The sequence below is a fragment of the Haliotis cracherodii genome, unplaced genomic scaffold, assembly GCF_022045235.1.
Source record: "Haliotis cracherodii isolate W230 unplaced genomic scaffold, xgHalCrac1.p SCAF_18, whole genome shotgun sequence".
In the NCBI taxonomy this organism is placed as follows: Eukaryota; Metazoa; Mollusca; class Gastropoda; order Lepetellida; family Haliotidae; genus Haliotis; species Haliotis cracherodii.
The window spans coordinates 1,352,396-1,377,429 of NW_027266273.1; the positions used below are offsets into that span (position 1 = coordinate 1,352,396).

At 39.6% G+C, this 25,034-nt stretch overlaps 1 protein-coding gene across 1 annotated transcript; it reads right to left on the bottom strand.

Moving 5' to 3' along the window:
- Positions 1-7,440: 7,440 nt before the first annotated feature.
- Positions 7,441-21,419, bottom strand: LOC139466097 (ficolin-2-like). Its single transcript, XM_071248112.1, has 3 exons — positions 21,105-21,419; positions 12,241-12,343; positions 7,441-9,332 (listed from the first exon to the last, which is right to left on the bottom strand). The coding sequence occupies exons 1-3, from the start codon at positions 21,396-21,398 to the stop codon at positions 8,659-8,661; spliced, it is 1,071 nt and encodes a 356-aa protein (XP_071104213.1). The 5' UTR covers positions 21,399-21,419; the 3' UTR covers positions 7,441-8,658.
- Positions 21,420-25,034: the final 3,615 nt, after the last annotated feature.

Below are 25,034 nucleotides of genomic sequence, written 5' to 3' on the forward strand. Positions count from 1 at the left end.
TTGAGGGTTTATATCGTACATATCGGCCCTTAATGTAAAATATTCTTATAAACAAAGTTTGATTGGAAATATAGGATCCTTTTGGCTATTTTCACGGTTTTTATTGTTTTTGCTCGGTTTCTTGCAATTATTCGTAAAGAGCGACAGCATCAGAAACTGACTTTGCTCAGATCTGAGAACAAGAGGGGCTATTATAAGAATGGCAGGCTCGTTATTGAGGACATGACAGCTACTACTACTGGAAGGTGATGAACATCAGTTGTCGGCTCCAGTCGCAGATCGCGACTCAAGTGGAACATCGTCAACTGTGGATCAGGAGCGGGTGCTGCTGTCAAGGTCGAAGGTAATACAAAAGCATATCTTACATTGCAAGGAATAGAGAAGATTTAACCAACAAACTGTCCGGCATTGGATTTGTTTCTTTTGTATCTGAACATGACACTGTTGTTTTATATGAAACATAGTCAATAGAAAATTACTTTAGTGAATTTTTTCCAGAATATAAACTTTTTTGTTTACCAGCTACTAAAAGGTCCAAGTTCTGTAGGTATTTTGGAGGAATACTTTTGATATAATATTCACTGGTAAGATATGTTGTTGATCTTCGATACAGAGAACATGCTATTACTATTCTGTTGGATAAACGTACGACCTACATTATGTGTGTTAACATCTATCCAGCCAGAGAGATCGACCTGGTATGATAACAAAGATACACAAAATAGGGTAGAGATTTTGCTGTATTTTTATTGGGTACACTGGAAGAGTACCTAGCTGTTCCTATCATTGTACTTGGATTGTTTGTTTGTTTGTTGTTTAACGCCACACTCAGCAATGTTACAGCTATATGATGGTCGCCTGTAAGCAATCGAGTCTAGACCAGACAATCCAGTGGTCAACACAACGAGGATCGATCCACGCATTTGGGATATGATGACATGCATCAACCAAAGTCAGCGAGTCTGACCACCCGATTCCGTTAGTCGCCTCTTACGACAATCATAGTCGCCTTTTACGGCAAGAATGGGTTGCTGAAAATGGATCTTCACGGATCCATTGTACATGAACAGCTGAACCGGTGTGACCCGGGACTATGTTATTCACCATGTTGGAAGTAATAATTACTTAGTAGATTTTTTTACACAATTTGAGATGGAAAGATAGTCATGTGATAAATTACTAAATAACTTTGGAAAAACTCTTTGGGAAATGTGTTCAATTCTGAACATACATATTGTGAATGGAAGATTTGGAACTGACTATCAAATCGGTGACTGTACATACATTTAGCATTTAGTGTGTGAGTGAGAGAGTGAGTTGAGTTTAACGCCGCTTTTAACAGTATTCGGGTTATATCACGGCGTGCCAGCTTAATGTTAGAGGAAAGCCCGAAGTGATGCAGGCCTCAGACGTTTACCACTTCGGTGAAACCCACGAGAACGTGTATGGTGCTGACAAACCTAGAAACATAATCGGGACGAACCGGGATTCGCACCCATAATCATAGGTTTCTGGGATGCCCAAGGGACGCAACTCTGCACAGCGAATCGCGGCGCCTTAGGCGACTGGGCCACCCGTGCCCCCTACTGGACATTTAGGTTGTAGTGTGTTAGATTATGGTTTAGCATCGAGTGACATGTTTCCCGATGATGATGTATGTCTCTGTAAAAAAAATGAACGGTGCCATTATTTAAATGCGTTCAGAAGAAACTAAAGATAACTTATACCTAATTAAGTATAACACAGTTTGCAATGAATACGGATAACTGTGTGGAATCAAGAAGGACCAGTTTGCACAATGTATAAGGAGTGACCTATAAAATGCAGCAGCGGTAGACTCCAAACGTTTCTGGGACATCATAAAGCGTGGGTCTGGACGACCCCAACGACCCAACGCTATTGATATACAAGACTGGGGGGACTATTTCTCGTCGCTGCATTCTGAACCAATGGGTATTCAGAATAATCTTGGTGGGGTGGAGGACATAGTGACATGTCAAGGTTATGTGCAAGAACTGATAATTGACATATTAGAATCCCCAATCACCAGATCCCAACTTTTTGAAAGCATCAGTGCCAAGAAACATAATAAATCAGCTGACCTTGGCGACATCTATGGAAGCCATTGTACAAACATGGTTTGAGTGCTAAACTGGCTAAAATGTTACAATCCATGTACAGTAATGTAAAGGCTTGTGTTCGTTCTAACAACAGAGTATCTGGTATACATTTGTTGCTTCATGGGTGTGAGACAAGAGTGTATACTTTGTCCCTTTTTGTTTCAGTTTTTTTATGCACGAATTGGTTACTGAAATGGAACAAAATTGTCGTGTTGGTGTTAAGTTACATCCGTAATTTATTTATGTTTTGTTTTTCTACTTCTATTTGCGGAAGACCTGATTGTGTTTGGCCACACCATATCGAAAATGAATATCACTTTTTGTTAATTTTCTGTGCTATAGCCATCTCAGGCAAAGTTTTTGACATCTTTCCAAATATTCTGACGTTTAATACACCACTGTCATCGCAAGACCCTATATCAATATGTTTTACATCAATGCTGTTAGAAGACAAATACTCCAACTCTGATAGTATGCAGTTATGTTAAAACTGCTTTTTCAAAAGAAAATACAAAGGAATGTGTTGTATTTTTTACTGTTTGCCCCTAAATTGTATTTCGTTTGTACAAAAAGGCCCTGGCCTACTAGTACTGAATAAAGTGAGGACTAATTATTCGTAATAGAATATATTCTCCCTTCAACTATGCGCGTTTTCCAACGAACAACAACAAGTAGAGCCAGGGAACCTTTCATATTCCAACAGCCTCTCAACAACAACAACCTGGTCGTTATTTACAGGTTTTCTTTATGGGTCATAACTGACGTTTTGTTAAATATTGGTACAAAGGTGTATCTAGGGACACTATACAATATGACTTTATTTACGTTAAAAGTGACACACAAAGCACATGTTATTACAATACCAATGGAATGGAGTCATCTGATTAGTCGAAATTTAGATAGTTAACCCTATTTAGGACTATTTACCATACTAATAAGTGCTCTATATGAAACTAGGTGTGGATGATCTGCACAACATACAGTAATATAACCTCATTCAGAAATCCAAGATGGTCTCACAATCGCCATTTAGTGATTTACAGGTCTAAAACATCTAAATGAGTAAATATCTATTTATGAATTCCTTTGAAAACCCTCGTGAACATCATTTCATTAGATTTTTAGTTCATTGTACCCCCGCAATGAAGTTAGGGGGTATAATGAAATCAGCGTCTCAGCCCGTCTGTCGGTCTGTCCGCAGAACATAATTGACTGATTTCAATTAAACTTTGTACACGTGGCCACTTCAGCATGTTGTTCGGCACATTGCAATTGTTTGTTCTTTTCATTTGGGTGCAGTTGTTTCCTTTTATTACTTCGTTTCAATTTGTCTGGATAACTTCTAAACTACTACATCGATTTCTTTCAGATATTACGTAGGTGTAGCTACGGAAACTGTACAGCATGCCTTAATTAATTCCCCACAGGATAGTTCTAGTTAGCGCCATTTTTAGCCATACATGCAACATGTCCGTATTCCCATCCGTCTTTGTACGGCGTCCGTCATCCGTCATGCGAAATCTATTCAAAATACAATACGATTTATTCATAAGATATGTCGAGCGATAGCATTTACAGCTCACCTGGTATGAAGTTCCGTGTTGAGCTTATGTCAGCTCCCCCATGCCAGAAGATCGAATGGTCGGTTCCTGACATGAAATACGCTACAGGCCGTATGCCTAATGTCATTTTATCGCTATTTTCATTCAACAATGGTCTAACTACAGGATATGCTAAACTGCTATAGAAAAGATATAGACTTCATATCCGAAAAATATAAACTTTAAGAGGCTATATTTGGTTCGGCACGGTCATTGCATTGGAATTCCTGTCGTTTGTAATAGCATGTGATTTTGGTGTATGCTTAACTGTCATAACCGAAATACTGCAACAAAATGTCCGTTATTTTATGCCTAAAACTCTGTTAATGGGCCATTCTAACAATCTACCATCATCTACAACTTGGTCTGATCTGCTTGAGCTGAGTCCTCCTTTCCGTCGTTTCGGTATTAGGATAGTAACGAGGTTACCTTGCAGGGTATCGAAAAATAACCTTTGTAAAACAGTACGTTTGATAAAAATCGGTTGAAAGGGTTAGGGGTCATAAACCCTTTTATGGAGCCTCAATATAACAACCACGTGGTCGTGGTAGAGAGGGAATCTAAAAATGGTTAGTCATTTGCACATCTAAACAAAGTAACGATCAATTAAATCTACGAAGTGTCATGAAAGTGCGATAAGTTTTATTTCATAGCGATAACCCTTAATGTAAAAAAATATTATCTATCACTTCAACCCTCAATGTATTTTTTTTTACATTAAGAGTATTTTTTACATTCAGAGTTCTAACAAGGGTGAACCCGCAACCCTTTATGAAAAAACTTTTACATTAAGTCTAGAGTATTTTTTACATTAAGGGTTGTAACAATGCATCCCCATAACCTTTTCCAACAATTCCTTCCTTAACATGCCAAAAGTTTCGACTAAAGACCCTCTCAAGAACACCTACCATGACCTGTTTGGAATTCAGCAAATCAGGCGACAGTTCGCCCTACCAGTATCTATTCATCTTCCACATTGATCCTTTAGGTCAAGATTCATCTTTGCTTCTTTCACCACACTCTATCGCTTGATTATCGCTAAAAATTACGTTTAAACTTGCACACTCACTCGCACACTAGTAAGCATGTATGCCACGCTACAAAACCTCAAGCTCGTGTTTCAAAGCGGTTTTTTTCACAAGAAATACGATCATACACACCTGTGGGGGTTACTGCTGGAACAGTCCTAATGAAAAGTCCTGAGCCTAGTTCCGGGCACTGTTGTCATTGTCCTGGTCTGGGTTGCTGAATGTGGAGCCTTGCAACCGTCCAAGGCAATCTTAAGTCCATAAGTCAGTTGGGTAGTGATGTCCAAACGTCAGACGATACCTACTCGATTCATCATTTACCTCAAAATCCTGCATGTTTTACTGGTAATGGTTGATGCCAGTTTTAATGTGTTCCAAGAGTGAGCACCTGCCTCTGGAGATATGTACTGTTGTGGATGTACATGTAGTCATACAAAGCCGGTGGTCCTCCCCAATTTCCACAAAGCCTTCTTTTTAGTCCTTCCACGGGCGGTTGAAGTTTTCATTGCCAACCACCTGATTGAGGTGATGTATATGACGGACAGACAATCAAGTGATTAAAATCACGAGCACCGATCAACGCAACTGGGATACGATGACATGCATCAACCAAGTCAGTCAGCCTGACCACCCGACCCCGTTAGTGACCTCTTACGACAAGCATAGTCGCCTTTTATTACAAGCATGGGCTGCTGAAGACCTATTCTACCCCGGATCTTCACGGATCTGTCAGTGTCGCGAACACTTACTGATTTCCATTGATCCATTTTAATGATTACACCCAATGGAACCCTCATGGGTCACGTGTTTCCCAGTCGTCTTAGGCGCTGTGCTGTGCAGAGTTGCATCCCTTGGACACGCTAGAAACCTATGATTGTGGGTTCGAATCCCGGTTCGCCCCGATTATGTTTCTAGGTTTGTCAGCACCATACCCGTGCTCGTGGGTTTCGGCGATTCCCCCAGATTCTATGCTCTAAATACCATGTGTTGATTTGTTAACCTGGTACAACACGTGGTCGCCGACCATGGAGATTATTTACTTTTGGATTAGCTACGTCTGGTCCGAAACTTGAACTCCTGTGCCTGGCACAAATGGACAACGATTTTTCTTCTGACGATTAATCAAAACATTTATTTTTCATGATCTCCTACTTTTTGGGAGTACACTTGCATGATTCAGTTAATTACATAATCAAAGATAAAGTGGTAATAATTATTATAGGTACAAGAAACAGTACATAGAACAAAAATAATCAGCAAAAATCTTCCACACACCCATATATATCTATATCTATATATCTTTAACACATTTAGATGAATAAGCATATATACAAGTTTAAGGCAGTGTTTATACAGTCGAGTTGATTGGGATGTAGTTACATTAGAGGGGAGAAGCCTGTTGTGTATACCACAGGGGTGATATAGTATAAACATCAACAGGTGAAGCCAGCAGTATAAACAAAAGGATTATCATTGATTGGGGGTCTTTGATGAGTTGATGGTACGCATCAGGTATGATATGAGCCCAGTTATTCAGGGTCAGCAACCCAGTTAATTGTTATCAAATATGTTCACCTAGAGACTCGGAGATCATGAAAATGATCCCTTTTTGGGTAAAATTAATTATTAAAAAAGTATAACATCTACATCCAAATCCAGCAACAAACACAGTAATGCATTTACCCTCATAACGTTTTTTAACACTTTTAACACTTTGGTTTCTTACTCGTGCTTGGATTTGAAGACTTTTAAGAAGTCTTTTTGAAGACAATTTATCAGTATATCCAAGGACATACAAACACCTTCATTACATGATGCAGCTTTGATCAACGAGTGAGCGAGTTGGTCTAGTGCAACTGTGCCATTATTTCAGTTATGCAACAGAGTGTCAGTATAATGGAGAAGTCCGGGTCCCTGTTGTATGAAACTTTAATGATACAACGCGTGTCATTACACCTCCATTAACTAACGTGTCCAAATATTCGGTTGCATCAAACGTTTAATGATACAATCGCTAAACTAAGGGATCATTAACATAAATGTAGATTTGGGGTATCATTAACCTCCTATTAAATCAAATATGGCCCGTGATTCGAGCTCATACGTTGATAGAATTCAGGATTCGGATAAAAAACCCAGATGTTTTGGGAGAAATTATAGGGATATACCCTTATTTGATATCACGTTAAGATAAAATGATAAGATAAGACTTTATCATCCACTAAAATATTGATTAGCACAAAAAAATGAAAAAAAGAAAATATGTATCAAAATATCTACATACAAAAAAAGACACTAGATCTAAAGGACACTACTGAAGATTTGATTTTGATACCATTTAAACGTTACCGACACTAAACGTATCATAAATTGCTTCATTTAAAATTAAGCTTGTTTTGTTTGTTTGTTCCTTATCACCGCACTCAGCAATATTCGAACACTGTATGATAACGGTCTGTAGATAATCGAGTCTGGACCAGACAATCCAGTGATTGATGCCTTGAGCATCGATACACCCAATTAGAATACGATGACGTGCATCAACCAAGTCAGCGAGTCTGACCACCCGATCCCGTTAGTCGCCTCTTACGACAAGCATGGGATGCTAAAGGGGGTGTTCACACCCGGCAGCTATTGTTTAGGGTAATTTCGCTGATCTATATCAATAAAAGAAGGATTAAAATGGGAGATTATCGTAACGGCTGGTTCTGGTTCATTGGAGAAGGAGCCCTGACCACATTTATACTTATAATATATTTCACACATATTAAGTCATATTACACATATTCAACAAACAACAATTATTTTGTAAATACAATTTTAAAGAAATGAAATTGACAGCATTAATACACAGTTACAATACAATCTACAACAATTTACATTCTAACAAATTGTGAGACAGAATCTCCATATTCCATTACAGATTTTGTTCCAGAAACCAGGCACATTTTCAGACGACCAAGTTCGTGTTCAAGTTGGCTGTACTGCTTCTTTTTGGATCGTTTTTTTACCACCCGATTGAAGTTGGCCTGTTGTCACTTCAGTGTTTGTTCTGATTAAATTAAACTGATGAATCGGAAGCTGTTGGGGTGGTTGGTTGTCTTTTTTTATTCATGCATGCCACCCCTCTACATGGTTAGTGGTTCTTGGACCCAAGGTGCCAAAATGGTTCCACAAACCTGCTGAAGACCTATTCTTAATCCGGATCTTCACGGGTCGTAACATATTTTAATGAACACATATTAGTTAATGAAGGTTTGCTACAACCTGGAACTCCAAAGAGACAAAGGTCATCTTCTTTGGTGATGACAAACCATGATCAGCTAAAGAATGTAATTCTGTGTAAGGTGTTACGGTGATTTAGACTATGGGCCACCCATACCATGTTTAGCCATTATGAACACTACAAATGTGAACATTAGAAATATGTGACTTAAATAAAAACAACAACTTTAAATAATTAAAATTTTCGTTGTTTTCATTCCTGTATTCTGATTCCCGATGAATGTTAAAAATTAAGCCACGCCCACCGAGGCGCACTACTTTTATTACTGCGGAATGTCGGGGAATCCCAATATTACAGTCGAGGGAATTCCCTTTCTGCTCAAGTGTATCGTCATACACAGGACACATACTGACTGTGTAGGCATGTCAAGTTATGTGCATAAATTAAACGATCGCCTGATTCATGTCACGCCACAGTATTTATTCCTACACCTGGAAAATGTTTATCTATCTCATCATTTTTGTCTATTTTGATATATACAACTGTTTTTTGGTTAAACTAGTGTAGATAAAACATGTTTTACGTTGTCGAATTTAATTATAAGCATTGACTGTGTATTTTTTTCGGGTCATTGAGGTATGAATCGAAAAACCAATATGCAAACTGTATGGATCCGCGTAGCCTTATCCCCACGTGTCTGGGTTGTCGTAGACAAGGTACAAGAGCATCGTCCTCGGGGACTGCGTTCCCAATCCCTTCCCAGGAGTCCAATGTAGGTCACTGTCAGCGCCGCCAGCCTGTCCACCGACTGGGGATGCCTCATACACGCCTGTGGGATTGCAAGTGGAGCAGTCCTTGAACCACCAGCCTGACTGAAAGTCCTGAGCACAGTTCCGGGCACTGTTGTCATTGTCCTGGTCCGGGGTGCTGAATGATGAACCGTACAACGGTCCAAGGCAGTCTTCTAACATAACTGCAGCTTGGTTGTGTGTAAAATGATGGCCGAATGACAGATGATACTTACTAGATTCATCTCCGACCCTAAAGTCCTCCATGTAATACTGGTAATAGCCCGAATTAGTGACGATCTCAACCAAGAGTGAATGTTTCCTGCTGCTGGAGATATAGTGGATGTAGTCATTGCCAAGCCAATGATCCCCCGTAACGTCCCCAAAACCTTGCTTGTAGTCCTTCCATGAACGGTTGAAGTTTTCATTGCCAGCCTTCTGTCTAAGAAACATGGTTCTCCCACCAAAATGCATTTCGCAATTCACAGTAAATGGCCGAGGAGCTAGGCTTGGCTGCATTAAGTATTTATCGTGCTTGCCGCTGTAATAACTGACGCCGTCTGAACAGTCTGAAATAGTAGGACACAAAACAGTAAATTCACGAGAAATATAGCATGCAGGTATGGATGTTGATAATAGGTCATATCATTTAACCACCCGATCCCCATTCGCCGATTCTGAGGACTTGGTATGGTATAGCATGATATATATTTTGCCCCTGAGTGCCAACAAGGAGATGTAATGTATTTAGTTAATCTCTAATGGCCTTAACATGGATGTGAGTGTAATTATATTCGAGCGGTACACTTAAGAAAGGTTTTGCGTTTATTGAGCCCAAACTCTGTACAAATTACGTATAATAACTTCATAGACTGCTTATTTAATGTTGTTTGCTTGTTTGTTGCTTAACGCCGCATTCAGCAATATTCTAGCTATAATACGGCGGTCTGTAAATATTTGAGCCTGGGCCAGAAAAACCAGTGATTGATATCATGAGCATCGATCTATACTACGCAATTGGGATACGATAACATTTATCAATCAAGTCACTGAGCCTGACCACCTGATGCCGTTAGTCGCCTCTTACGACAAACATAGTCGCCTGTTATGGCAAGCGTAGATTGCTGAAGAGATAATTCTGACCCGGGTCTTCACGGGTGTGCATGGTTCGCCATTCGTATGCCACGGAATCGCTAATGCCCATAGATTTAGTTCCATAGCTATGTTCAGTAGCGCAGGACAATTTATCAATAATGACAGCGAATGTCGTCTGAAGTTCACTGAGATGTGAAACGCTGGACTTCCTCATTGACAACATCTATGTAACTTTGGGGGTAAGACATTGCGGCATGGACACCATGTGTGCTCCACTTCTTGGAGATCAGTTTCTTTATTCATTTGAATCGGAATTTCTGCTCGGATTACCAAAGTAAAAAACAAGGCAATGTGGCCATGACGTTTAACTTAAGCTACAGGTATATAGAAGATCTGATATCGTTCAATAATGGTCAAAAAGCAAGATCTATTTACCCGAATCCCCACCTGAACTAGAATCAAAGGAGATAAGGGTGACCGCCTCATCTGTTTCATATTTATGATTATGCGACCGCCTCCGTGGTCTAGTGGTAGAGCGTCCGCCCGGAGAGCGGAAGGTCCGGGGTTCGATCCCCGACCGCGTCATACCAAAAGACGTTAAAGGATGGTACTCGTTGTTATCCTGTCTGGGGTATCAAGAAATATAAATGAGAAGATCGGTCTTCAGAAGAAGGATAAGCTTTGAAAAATGACTCTGAGAGATCCAAACCAAAACCTGACGTCCTCAACACACACGAAACATTACAAGTGGACCGTGCAGTTCCCCTGTGCAGGTGATTGGTTGGTTATTCCTGATTTTGACACACAAGTGAGAGGTCGTCCAATCGCTTTATGCCATTCTTATTCATTACCCACAGTAATACTAAGCCCTCTATTCTTGCTTATATGCAGTATTTGAGATCAGATTTGGAATGCGCTGTCTACAACATGAGGAACACATGAAGGCTGTTGGCATGCTTCAAACTGGTAGAACTCAGCGGCATGTAGCCAACATATTTCAGTCTGTGATTTACAGACTTTGTAAGGGGTTTCTGCGGACGCGAAAAGTCCAGGGTCGATTAATCAGAAACCAGTCTTCAAGCAAACGAGCCCAAACAGCCAATCAAATCGTTGTTCACTTGCGCCAGTTCAGGTTTCCAGATACTGACCAGAGGATAAGAAATGCTCGGCGACCGCATGGTGCACCACCGTTAACAAATCGACAGATTGTAGTCAGACATCAATGGTGTTTAGAACGTTGGAGCTGGGTGAATAGCCAGATGAGTCACTCTGGACTTTCTGGATGGGAGTTGACATGTCTGGAGGAATCGTATCGAACGCCGTTCGAACGTCAACGTAAGGCTGCATGACAAAATTTGGGTGTGTGTCTGTAATGATATGGGGCGGGATCACTATAACGACCAGGACGCCACTGCATATTGTCCATGGAAGGGTCACTGGACAGTACTACAGAGACGATATACTGGCGCCAATAGTTATGCTCATGCACACCATGTATCGTAAGTGACTACCTCAACATCAGCAGAGGGCATTGGCCTTAAGTCCACATCTTTCCTCCATGGTGCACATGGGACATCATCAGGCGAGGTATATGCATACACCATACGCCACCCGCTATGTTAGCTGAACTGGTTCAGGCAGCAAGATGTGTGGAAACGATTCCCTTATATTCTTACTTGGATATTGATTCGGACAACGGCATGCCGTTTACACGAATGTTTCACCAATCGAGGGGCATGACCCCATTATTGAACAAGTCATCTCACGCCGAAATTGGCACAAGGCATACAAACGGGGACGGTGTGTTAGTCACGCTGAACACTGGTTTGATAGATTTGCCACATGGGTACATGTGCCTTACATCGACTCAACCTCTTCAGCGTAAAAGCTCTTGTACAAACATGTTATTTTCAGGGAATAAACATTACTGATCATTAATGATCCCTCTGTTTGTTATCTCTTTATATATGACAAGGAATGTAGGCTTTTGTCTCCAGCAAACATAGCGACCCAGATTAGGCAAGGAAAGGAAACTATTACGTTAAACTCCGGACAATCTAGACATTGCTGCGTGTAATTCTTATAAAACATCCTGATTTTCAAGAAAATAACAACAACCGCCCTCAAAATCGTTCACATGCCATGTGTTTAGGTTAAGGGGGACCCCCCTCCCCCAACACACACACACACGCACGCACGCACGCACGCACCCATACACACAGATACACACACACACACACACACACACACACACACACACACACACACACACACACACACACACACACACACACACACACACACACAAACACACACAAACACACACAAATACACACTCCTGATATCAAATGATCGGCTCACGGCATACGTCTCAATGCTTACCTGTCATTAACCTCTCACATCTGTTACCAAGGTAACCGTTATAGCACTGACAGACATCTTTGCCCGCGTTATAATCGCCACCATGATGACAAGGGTTGTATACCTTGAACAAAGAGAGATACGTTTAAATTAACTGTTAAACCTTTCATATAAAGTTGGTTAACGCCACACGAACAGACCTTCATTTATATAAAACGTGTCAGCTTAATGTGGGAGGAACGCTAACTGTGCAGGACGAAGACGTTTACCACTTTTGAGAAACCCACAAAAATGGGTTGGATGCTGAAAGGCAAATGATCTCAATCGGGAAGAAAAAAAGAATGTACACTGCAAACAACAAATGTTTATTTGTTTGTTTATTTGTTGTTTAACACTGCACCCAGCAATATTCCAGCTATATGACGGCAGTCTGTAAATAATTGAATCTGGACCAGACAATCCAATGATTGACATCATGAGCATCGATCCACGCAATTGAGATGCATCAACCAAGTCAGCGAGCCTGACCACCCGATCCCGTTAGTCGCCTCTTACGAAAAGCATGGGTTGCTGAAGACCCGTTCTAACCCGGATCTTCACGGGTGCGTGCAACAAATGTAATGAACTACTTGATGGCATGTGCATATACCCATAATCAGAACTACAGAATGTTCGGTTCACATGGACCAATGGAGAATTACAAAGGCGACCGGCTGACCCTGACTTTCAATACCTGACACCCATACTACTTTATAGATTTAGTTGAAATAGATTGCATAAGATGTACGGTTCGCATGACGAAACATTAATAAAATACACACTTATAAAGATTGTTGAGAAATTCATTATGTAGACGCTTTTGTATGACATATCAAACGAGACAGAGTGTATAAAATGCGCCTCTGGAACAAATACATGTTCATGAGTGAAGACTGTCCATGTTAACAAATCCACTGCATATGTTTACGAATTTGCGGAGCGTCTACTCAGCGAAGAGATCCTTTAGCCATATTCTTTAAATGGAAGTAAAAACGCCGAAATGTATTAGGTATTAATGCCCTTTTAAGTGTCCACCAATCCATAAAGAGTGGATCAGTACAATATAATAACATTCATGTCTGCATTCATGAGGTGTAATGGAATAAGCAGGTACGCGGAAAAGTAGATATTATTGAGTATAGATTACCATTAATTATATCCCAGTTTGTCGGATTGAATTCATATCCTCCTCTGCAATGTCACTATAAAGGTAGATAAATCGTTATATAAAGCCATCTAGGACATAAGAACTGTTTTTACTCAAATTGATTTTCACTAAAATATTCTTTTCATGTTTAGAAATTTACTGGCTGCTAACAAAGATTATATCACGCACAAAGTGGTGTTCTGTTAATGAGTCGCATTAAGTATCTGTGTTGTATTATTTTCAATCAATTTCAAAATCACTAGTTGATTAGCCCCTGGACAATTTGGCAGACAAAGTACTAGAACGTAATTAATATGTGTTATATTAGAATGAAGGACATCAATAGAGGTGGATAATACCGTTGCAATTGTGTTCATGTCTGCTGAAACCCGTCTCTGACATGATACAATATGTCCTGCCATAACCTCAATTAAGGAGTTAACTGTAGACAGCTGGGCCCACTTGCACAAAGCGATCTTAGCGCTACGACTATTGTAAGCCTATGTTAAAGTATGGGAGTTACGATCATCTTAGCGCTAAGATCGCTTTGTGCAAGTGGACCCAGGATTCTGTGTTTGAGATCTCGCCTGTAATCACAAAAAGAACAAGGGCTCATTTTTCCAATTATAGTCTGCAGAGAAAATAGTGCCACGTCACTGTAGCTCGCCTGGATATGGATTGAGTTTACAGCACCGTCTACAACACCCACATATTTTGCTAAATTATTGAGAACAGAGGTAATCAACGATCCAGAAAATAGACTGGGTAATGCATAAAGACTTTGTGGTACCTTTACGAACAAAATATGGTGGATCTAACTACATATAGAGCCAGACATGGATATTTCTCTCATTCATCCGGGACCGGGACCCGACAGGTACACGCCATTCACTACACCCCACGATGATATGATATCGTCTCATATTGTGCTCTATTGTATTCACTGTACATTTACTAGTGTCTGCAACACTGATCTTCAACTGAGATGTAATTCTGAACACTTGTACACGATTTGAGGAGTACGTTCCCCGCGCCAGCGATGTTTACATTTGTGCTGGTCACATAGCTGTGTTCACTCACTCGCGACAGACATCGTCCTCGGGACTTGGCCTAATGTGTCAAGATGTTCGATCTCATACAAGTATTATTAGGAAGCAAACTGAATATTCCAACGACGTTGAATTAAATCCCAGTCCATTTGGAATGAAAGACATAAATGCGGTTAAATCAGCGATAGTTGATGAATTGCGCGATTTTCAAGCGGCTCTCTCTAAAGACATCGATGGCATGAAAGAGCAACTAACTGAGGTTCATAGGGAATGTTCTTCTTTGGAGATGACTGTAGACTTTATCAAGAAAGATATAGAGAACGTTAGACACGATCAGGATATTATATACGGCGATGTTGATGCATTACGGCATCAGATGAATAAACTCGAACAGCGTCTAGAGGAACAATCGACTAACTTAGCGAGACCAGAAGCATTTTGACGGAGGGACAACGCAGTGTTCCACGGTGTTCCAGAGCCAGAGAGTAAAAGTCATGAAGATTGTAAAGATACCGTAATCACCCTCCTCAACACACATGTGTCGAATAAATTATGGCAAAATCGGGATATATTGAGAGCACACCGATTAGGATCGAAGAAAACTGTGAGTGAAAGTAATCCCCGCCCCATTCTTGTCAAGTTTGAATTTTCTGATGACAAGATTTAGGCACTTCGTAGCCGCCAATCATTTCGTCAAGACAACATTCGCATCTAACACATAATCAAAGACAGACTATTGCAGAAATGCGAAGTCGTGGTTTATTTGCATTTTTCAAGAACGACCGCCTTCAGACAAAACAATGCATGCAGATGATAGAAGGAAAACACTAGATCTAGGCCAAAGGTGAATACTGACGGTAGACAGCCGACCCCAAGCACCAACGAGGAGGAGACGTCACAACCTGCACTTAGCATTAACGGTGACGCCCCTGAATAGGAGTGTGGTCCTGGCCCAGAGCAACCTCCCGCACCAAATCTTAACAATTCCTTAGCAGATGAGTATATACACATACTTACACATTACTTTAAAGTTTTATTCTGGAATATATACGTTATATCATCTTAACACGAGGATTGTGATTTTCTGCAATATTTATCAGAGTTTAACATTGTGTATTTACTGAATAAGTTCAGTGATAAGTTATTATCAATTCCATATTTATCAGAGCGTACCCCTTTTTTAGCAAAGGCACATGGAACTACCCGTCATGGACGACTGTCAGGCGGTATGTATGTTTTTGTCAAAAAGTCACTAGATGCATTGTGCACACAGGTAATACTTGGTATTTACAATACTGTTGCTCTTAGGTTATCTAAACGGGTACTGCAAAGCAAAAAGGATATTTTCTTGATAGGTATGTACGTACCACCAGAGGGGTCAACATACTATACATCAAGTGGAAAAGGTATAAATCGTTACAATATGTAAAAAAGGTGGAATTTGTAAAACTTCTTTAAAGAAAACCCCCAACCAAATGCCCTTTTAAAATAGTAATGTAATTATATAATATAAAGTATATTTCACATGATACAATATACTTTGAACACAATTAGTTAATGCTTTAACGAGACTGACGAAAACATGGGCGAAATATTTTAATAACGCCACAAATTCGTTGAATCATGTGTCATGCTTGTAGACACACCTGTGTCATGTATTTGTGACACCAATACTGTTGAGCAAAGGAAAATATTCTCCCCTATGGGCCAACTATTTCAATAAAGCTATAAAATAGTTGAATTAAGTTAATATGAGTTACATTATGTGTCATGAAACTTGTAAGAACACCTGTATATATTTGCAAACCAAAAACATAAGTTTTGAGGTAAGAAAAATATTCTCACCCATGGGCCAAACCTTTTCTCTCCCAAGGGCGAAGTATTTCAATATCGCTATAAAATAAATGAATTAAGTTAAAATGAGTTACATTATGTATCATGAAACTTGTAAGAACACCTGTATATATTTGCGAAACCAAAACATGAGTTTTGAGCAAAGGAGCACATTTTCGCCCGTGGCCCAAAACCTTTTTCTCGCCTATGGGCGAAATATTTCAATATCGCTAAAAAATCGTTGACTTAAGTTAAAATGAGTTAAATTTCGTATCATGATACGTGAAAGAAATACACTTATGTATTTGCGAAACAAAAACATGAGTTTTAAGTAAAGGAACATGTTTTAGCCAACGGGCCACTCTTCGTAACATAGTGTAATTGAGTTTTTGAACAATATTATTTATTTTTTTCTTCCTTAGCATGTTCCCATGAAAACAGCATGTTTAATTTTGTAAATACCTTTGACCGAGACTGGGCAAAGACCGTAGAGTTTCTGGACTATTGGGTTTCCAGAATAAAAATGGGGCGCGTTTATTGGTCTGAACTCCTTGAACACTGGCTGGTTGAGAACCCAGATACTCAGCTGACTGTTACGTGATTATCACCGGTGATCTGAACGCCAGAGTTGGACAAAGTAACAACCCGCCTGTGAATTTATCTGACTTTACCGGTGACGTTTGTCTTCAAGAGGAGCCGGTACCACTTAAAAACCGCAAGTCAAGTGACAATGTTACCAATAGATTTGGAAGAATATTACTTAATTTGTGTTATACTTTGAAAATACATATTTTCAACGGTCGAGTGTCTGGGGACGCCGACGGAGAATTTACCTTTATGTCTGAACAGGGTTCAAGTGTAAACGATTATTTTATCCCTGGAGTATGCCATTAGAAATGTCTCTCATACACCAAGAAAAGCCACTGAAAATGTATAATCTGCAACATTCAGATATATGTGGTGATAATTACAAATACACCTTGAATCCAACTCTAGCTAATGTATACAATAAAAATATCCACTTTACCTCCCAATCATCTTTGTTAGCAGCAACACAGCTCGTGGATATAAGCATTGTTCGCGCTCTCGAATCATTTGTCCAGGTTCTTTTAAACACAACCGAATGTATGAGAAAGCGTAAATTCACATGCCCTTCTATTTGCTCTTTTTATATTCACTGTAAGCGAGCAAAGTATCGAACTCGCACGATTTTAAGACATTTTCGGAAAAGCAAATCTGCTCAAAATAGGCGACTTTATTATGTTGGAATAAATAAATCAGGAGCATTTGTAGGCAGACAAAACAAGCTTATCAAGTAAAAAAACGTAAAGCTTATCAAGTCGAAAAAGTAAAATAACTGTTATTTGCAGATAACGTCATCCTTGTCTCAGAATCTATTGCGGGTTGACAGACTCGGCTTAACATCCTTGTTTTTTTCATATACATGGGGATTAACTGTTAACATACAAAATTCAAACGTAGTTGTTTTCAAAAGGGAGGCACCCTATCCGCCAAAAAGAAATGGGCATACAAAGACACCCCTCTGCCCCGCCCTAGCTAACAGTTATAGGTACTTAGGTGTAATATTTTCTTCAACCTTCAAGATGACAAAGTGTATTGCTGATCTAGCAAATCGTAGAAAACGGGCTATGATGGAATTAAATATAAATTTGAATGAAATAGGAATGATTGATCTATATTTTAAAATATTTGATACACAGGCAATACTTTTATATGGGTCAGATGTATGGGGTTACCAGTGGTATGAGTAATTAGAATGAGTTCATCTTTTGGCATGTAAAAGTTTTTTAAAGGTGGGAAAACAAACGCCAAATGCCGTTGTCTGTGGTGAATGTTGTCGCTACCCGCTTTATAACAATGCGCAGGTCCGCATTATAAAGTACTGGTTAAAATTAACCAGAATGCATAAAGGGCGTATCCCAAGAAAAGTATATGTAACATGTTGATGTATTTCGACAACATTGGTCATAATACTTGGGTAGCATCTGTTCGTAACATTTTATTTTCGCATGGTTTGGGATTTGTTTGGTTAAACCAGTCTGTAAGGGACAAAATAGCCTTCATTGGGGGTATTTAAAACGTGTCTTGTAGATGAATTTCGTCAAAACTGGATGTCAACACTCAACAGTAGTACCCGATATGTGTTGTATAAAGGATAAAACACACATTTTGAACTTGAAAAATATTTGAGTATTTACAATAACAAACATGTACGCAGTGTTTTATTAAATTAAGATGTAATGTCATCTCTGTATTTCCAGACAATAACTTTATTCTGCAATACGTATGTGCCATCAGCTATGCGTTAGTTTTTATACCATTTTAGTCGCTGTCACTGCTATTTTGTTTCACCTCACTCCCATTCACCAAAACGAAGGATTATTGTCCAGCGGGTGAAGTGGTGTCCTTTCTGATTGCGCCCCGAGTGCCCACGAACATATTGCAGTATTTATTAAGGCTCGGCAAGAACGCAATTCGTTACGGGACGCTATTATGATGAAGAAATCTAGGCAGGGGGGTCCATTTCTGGTGTTTCATGCCGTGATATTGCTGGGATATTGCTAAAAGCGGTGTTAACCATACTCACTCACTATACAGGGAGACAAAAACAACTCATGTATGCCAACATGCGCAGTCAAGTCAAGCACATTGTCAGTAAGCAGAAGTCTATATGCAGTAAGGAAGACCGTAACGGGTTAGCTGTTATCCGACTAAAAGTCAAGGGGAAAGGCATATATGGAGACAAAAGAAATCTTAAGATTTTCAATACAAGTATAATCCATGATTGTTGAGTAACAGGCACACATTAAACTTGACGCTTTACAAGAAATAATATAATGTCAGTTATCAACCGTCCTCTGTTTGACCCCCCTGTTGTCCCACGTACTCTGGAGACAGCGGAAAGGGCTTGTGTTCATTTCATGAATAACAGAGTTTACTTCATATGACGCGGGAATCGTGAAACATATTTTTACTGGCAAATAAAAGAATGACTGACATATATGAATTAAAAGTTATGTGCGATCCACACATTTGTTATTATTTGTTTTAACCTATAGAAGTTTATTATCGTATCTAACAATTTTATTTGAACGTGAAATGTTTTACCGTGGTTTACAAATAATAAATAATATGCAATTTGTAAACAAACACGTTTTACAAAAATAACTGTTGGTTTAAAAAAAACATTGCCTCATAGCACAAACGTTTGAAGCGTGACAGTGAGTTCCATAGCTCTGTCGCATTGTAATTAGCAGTTAATTGAAGTTAGTCCTATGTAACTCTGGACGACAAATATCGGCAAACGACATAACGCAACTGAACAGCGTATCAGCTCGTTTTCGGCCTTCATCGCTTGTCACTTGCTTGATAAATGTACGAACGTCTGTACCGGTAAGTAAAAGTGTTGGAATCAATGTCAAATCTGTCTTCACTGATAACACATCTTCTAAAAAAAATTCTCACCTAAAGATATAAAGATCGATGAGATGCTGTCTTTCGCCAATGTACATCTATTTTATCTCCGATTTGTTCTATCACCAATAGATTATTATTTTAATCGGACTATTAGAATCATTATATCATTGAAACAGTATTGCAATAGCATCATTATGAAGCTATGACATAGTTGTACCACTTTTGCAGTAGTATTGTCATTGTACATGTATGTTGAAAACCTTTACCTTCCAACAATGTAGATTTCCTTCATCATTTGACATGTTATTTCCTTGGTTTGATTTCTGAGTTCCTATCTGTGCCCCGTGCACACGACCACATGTCATCCCTAAGGACATTTAGCTACATAACTAATGCTTGAAACACATTTATCGCAGCCTTTTTCAGTTATGTCTTGAAAGAAAGCCCGGCACGACGCAGGTGGTAGACATTTGTCTCTGTGGCATGATGAGGACAAACCAAAGGTTAAAAGCAGGGCAAAACCGTGATCAGCGGATCCTGGCATGACTAAGGGGTTCAAATCTGCACAGGATCGCTCGAAGCATCTTACATGTCTGAGAATCAAACTCGGATCTTTATCATGACGATCGTAGCGCTTTAACTCGACTTTTTTTTGTGCCAGGGAACATTTTATGCAGGGAACATTGAAATGTACACAACTCTCGTCACGCAAAACGTATCATACAAGAAGATTCGAGAGGTATGATGGTTTCAAAACCAATTTGTAATATTCTATTTATGCTCCCAAACACACCAGGTCACGAGTGGCATAGTAGTTTAATGCGCCACATATTTGCTTCCCTTGCGTGTGCCAGAAATTTATGATCTTGTGTTTGAATCACTGATTCGCAGTGGTTATGATAAATTGTCTGTCAGTTCCATACCCATGCTCGATGATGTCATCAAGGGTCAGTCATCTTACACCTCCCACATAAAGCTGACATGCGTCGATATAACTTAACTATAGTTCAAAGCGGCGTTAAGCCCACTCATTCACTCACTCACTTCAAAATACAAAACTGGATCTAGCATCTCTGTCATCGATGTCCCACTGATCGACAAATATGAAAGACATCTCTAAAACACCCCTCCGCCATCATGTGAATTTGTCTTTTCCTGATAGGTATCAACAATATCAAGAACACTTTCTCACAACTTTATGCCAGTGGTTTATAAACTTCGTGCATCAAAATCATTTTCACCATCAGGTTCTCTACACTCCTAAAGGTAATAGGACTATCTCCTGGTATGTTTTTTTAGTTTAAAATCATGTCATACGAAATGACACTCTCTCTCTTATAGTTTCCAACCTTATTTGAAAATAAACCCACGCTACTCACGTCGTTGTAGTGGACGTCATTAGATTGTCCACATGGCCAGTCAGTGATGTATTTGCCATGGAGGAAACATGTTGAAGAGGAACGTCGAAACGTGAAGGAACGACACCGTGTCTCATTGCGGCATAAAATAGCACATGCTGAGGCACTGTGACCCTCCACTTGTGCGACAGGTCCACCATTGAAACTGTTGGGGTCAACGCATGACTCCACCACCTTGAAACCCTTGAAGTCACTAGCTGATACAACATAGCTTGTCAGAAGAAACACCAGGGCCAGAGAACTTTTGAAACCCATTTTCTCTCTAACACGAGCAAATGATACAAATGTGTGTGAATAAATATCCTGGTACCTTGTCATCTGAGGGAAGATGAAATTTCGGTAACGCCTCTGACGATGATCTTGGACAGTTCAGATAAATCAACACAAGCTGTTTTCCCAGTCTTGTGAAGTAACTAATGTTTGTACGTAGAGGGAACATTAGCTGCGTGACCAGATCGATACCCTCTCTTCATGAGAACGATTCATTGATCACGGATTGACTGATGTGAAATCCATCAAAACTGAGTTCGTACGCCTGGCATGACGTTGTGCAAATATAACGTTGTGTCCCCTTTAAACATTTAGCATAGGCAATAGTATGACTTATTTTATATATCGCTACAGTTGTATTGTATTGAAATTTTCTGAACCATATTCCAACGTAATGCTTATTCTATAATACATATTGGTATTTATAACTGCTTGGTTCTACCATTTACGGGACAGTTTACAACAGTTCATCGTGTTATTCTGTAGTTGGCTGCTGAAAATATGTCTATCATGAGCAAAACAAGTTCATTTTTAGTCTCACTTCTTTGTATGTACACTTTGTTTAGTCAAATGCTGGACGCTGGTCGACTTTATGAAACAAAGTAGTGAGTGTTCGTCTTAGAGTACCAAACTCATGGCCTACAAGTCAACAAATATGGGGGTTGAGTGGCCGGAAGGCTGCTTTCTATATTTCCACGAGCAGCACATACGTTGATATGTTGCGTTCTCGTACAGATGGTATTTATGTGGTACACATGCTTAACGGACATACATAATCATGAACCCCAGCAATTTTAAACCTTACAAGATACGATGTTTTCACTTTATCATAGAGCAATATATATGGTAATCACCGGGGTGATGCATATACAATGTAATTACAAATGAATCGCTGTCATTGATATTCGGCATACACCTTCATTTATGATTCCGATACGTCAATTCTTACAATGTCGCTCCCGCCTAGTTTTTGACGTCTTTGTTTAATGTGATCCGCCACCAAAACGGGAAGTTTATAAGAAAGAGTCCAAACCTGATTTTATTTTTTCGGATTTATGAGTTATATTTATTCCACCGCGGAATTGATTTAGGTTGTTTTCATTGATTCATTGTTTTTATCTTATTTTGAAATAATGTCCAATTACTAATTCCGTACACCTTTCACCTGTATTAGTGAATCATTTGGTATGTTTAATTGGGTGTTTTTAAACCAAAGACAAACTCATATAAAAAGATTGTTACTATTAACTCATCTATGTTTGTTATCAAGTATACATTTGTTGAACTTGATATCAACAGGTTACTTTATTAAGACAACCACGTTACAAAACCCTCCACATAAAACAACAAATGTCCTCAAAATGATATTGATTTTGGATAGAGCTGCTCAATGTGTGCCTTGGCAATCTGCTAATATATTCAATAACGCAAACATAGCCTATTATGGTTGTTCCTCCCACAATCAATGGTTTGTAGAGCCGTGGCATGTGTCTGTTTCTACTAAGCAAGGTTGATATGGTGATTTCACTCGTCATATAGGCCTCGGTTAGACCACGGCGAATGTGCAGCTGCTGCAACGAAAACACCCAAGGCCAAGACACACTGTTCACCGAGCGACTAAAGTCTCACCTTATATACGCAATAATGCATGAACATGAAGACATTATGTGTACCAGAAGATAATTAGCTTTAGAAAGTGAAATTTTGTCAAAATATACCTGTAGCCAACACAAACGTCTACATCACACACACACTCACCCACTATATTTCAACATAACATGCCATGGCGATTACTACAAATGAAATGTCAGCAACGGCAAACGTTCATGTTTAATTATGTATTCGATTTAAAACGTAAATATTGACAATGTGGAAACAGGTTTCGGTTCAATCAACCAATAACGATAATCAATGTTAACATTTAAACGTATTTGGATTTTTGCATTTTTCTAGAATCCTGTTATTCAGTATAGTAGTACCCATGGTTAAATGGTTGGAATATCGATCTGTTGTGTCCACGATTGTAGTTGGTACCGAAGAAACCTATTTTCCAACTTCTAACTTATCAAAGTCTCCAGTACCTCATCATAAGAGACCTCCTCTGTGGTCTACTTGATAGAGCGTTTCCCCGAAGAACCGAAGGTCGGTGGTTCGATTCCCGGCCGCATTACACCAAAGACACTGAAGATGGCACTTGTTTTTACCCTGGCTGGCGCTCGGCATTAAGTAAATAAAATAGGGACTGCTCGGCTTGGACTCAGTACACCGTTTCTGAGTTGGGTAATCCGTATTAAACTGCGACTTCACTATAACACGGACATTCATGCCTTCGCCATGAGAATAAATTCCCCACCTCTTCATAAATATCGCCCCGTGAAGATCCGGAGAAGAATAGGTCTTCAGCAAACCCATTCTTGCCGTAGAAGGCCATTATGCTTGTCGTAAAAGGCGACAAACGTGATCGGTTGGTCGGGCTCGCTGACTTGGTTGATGCATGTCATCGATCCCAATTGCATGGATCGATGCTCATGATATTAAGACTCGATTATTTACAGACCGCCGTCATATAGCTGGAATATTGCTGAGTGCGGCGTTAAACAACAAACCAACCAACCAACCATACAAAATCAATTTCCGTCTGCAACACCATCAGGAAAGCCAATGCTGTACTTCATTACACCTCGCATATTACCTTTTTAAATATTTTAAGTACTTAATAACTGCCATATAAACGTGTGTCTGTGTGATTATGAAGGGAAGAACAAACCCATGCCTGGCATTATGTTTTCCACTTTGGTAAAACCATACAGGACAGGTAAGGAGTGGACCGACTTATATTCGAAATCACAATTAACTATGTCACATCATGACTCTGTGAGTGGCCGCGCTTTGCACCATTTCATCACCTTATCTAATTTACCCCGCAATCTCGTATACGCCAGGGTATTTGATAACGCATAGAACCATAACCTGAAGCTAAAACATATGTTGCACTTTAGGTATCGATTGTCAATACCACATGCAATAGCACAAGAATGGCACTTTAGAACACGTCTAACACAATAACCTCTTGGCCCGTGCGCTGCTTTCGATAAGAAACGTTATCAATGAATCAAGCAGCAAAACAGTACATAGAAACAGTGATGGTGTTTCGTTGATGTATTTATGTACAGGATGTCAATGACTTATGGAAACGCCTACGATTGAGGTAGATTCGATAAGCACCGTATAGGCCGTTTCCGGGTACTCCGGTAGCCGCACCTAGGAACCAATGTAATACTTCAACAACCATTAAGCACCGTAAAACGCCACTTCAAAGGTGGTTGTGGAGGTTTGATTCCGACACGCTTTCAACATGTACAGCTTTTTCTATTTACGGAGACTGTTTTATTCATCACTTGCACATACGATCTATAAATCAATATCATTTACATTTCGTAAGTACCATGGGACAGGCGCCATTACATTATGCAGCTGAATAAATTGATTCATAGTGAGCGTAAAATAGCGAGGGACACGACATGATGTAAGACATTTTTTGTACTCAGATCAATGAGGCAGAGCGTCAAGTATGTATTTAATCTTTTCCGTTTGCTTTCTAAAGCGCCATACTGGAGATGA

Excerpts from the sequence above, each read along its gene's own strand:
- LOC139466097 (XM_071248112.1), bottom strand. The coding sequence starts at position 21,398 with ATGGGTTTCAAAAGTTCTCTGGCCCTGGTGTTTCTTCTGACAAGCTAT. Across the intron at positions 12,344-21,104 it reads ATGACGTCCACTACAACGAC|GTATACAACCCTTGTCATCA; the intron begins GTGAGTAGCGTG and ends TCTTTGTTCAAG. Across the intron at positions 9,333-12,240 it reads ATGTGAGAGGTTAATGACAG|ACTGTTCAGACGGCGTCAGT; the intron begins GTAAGCATTGAG and ends CTACTATTTCAG.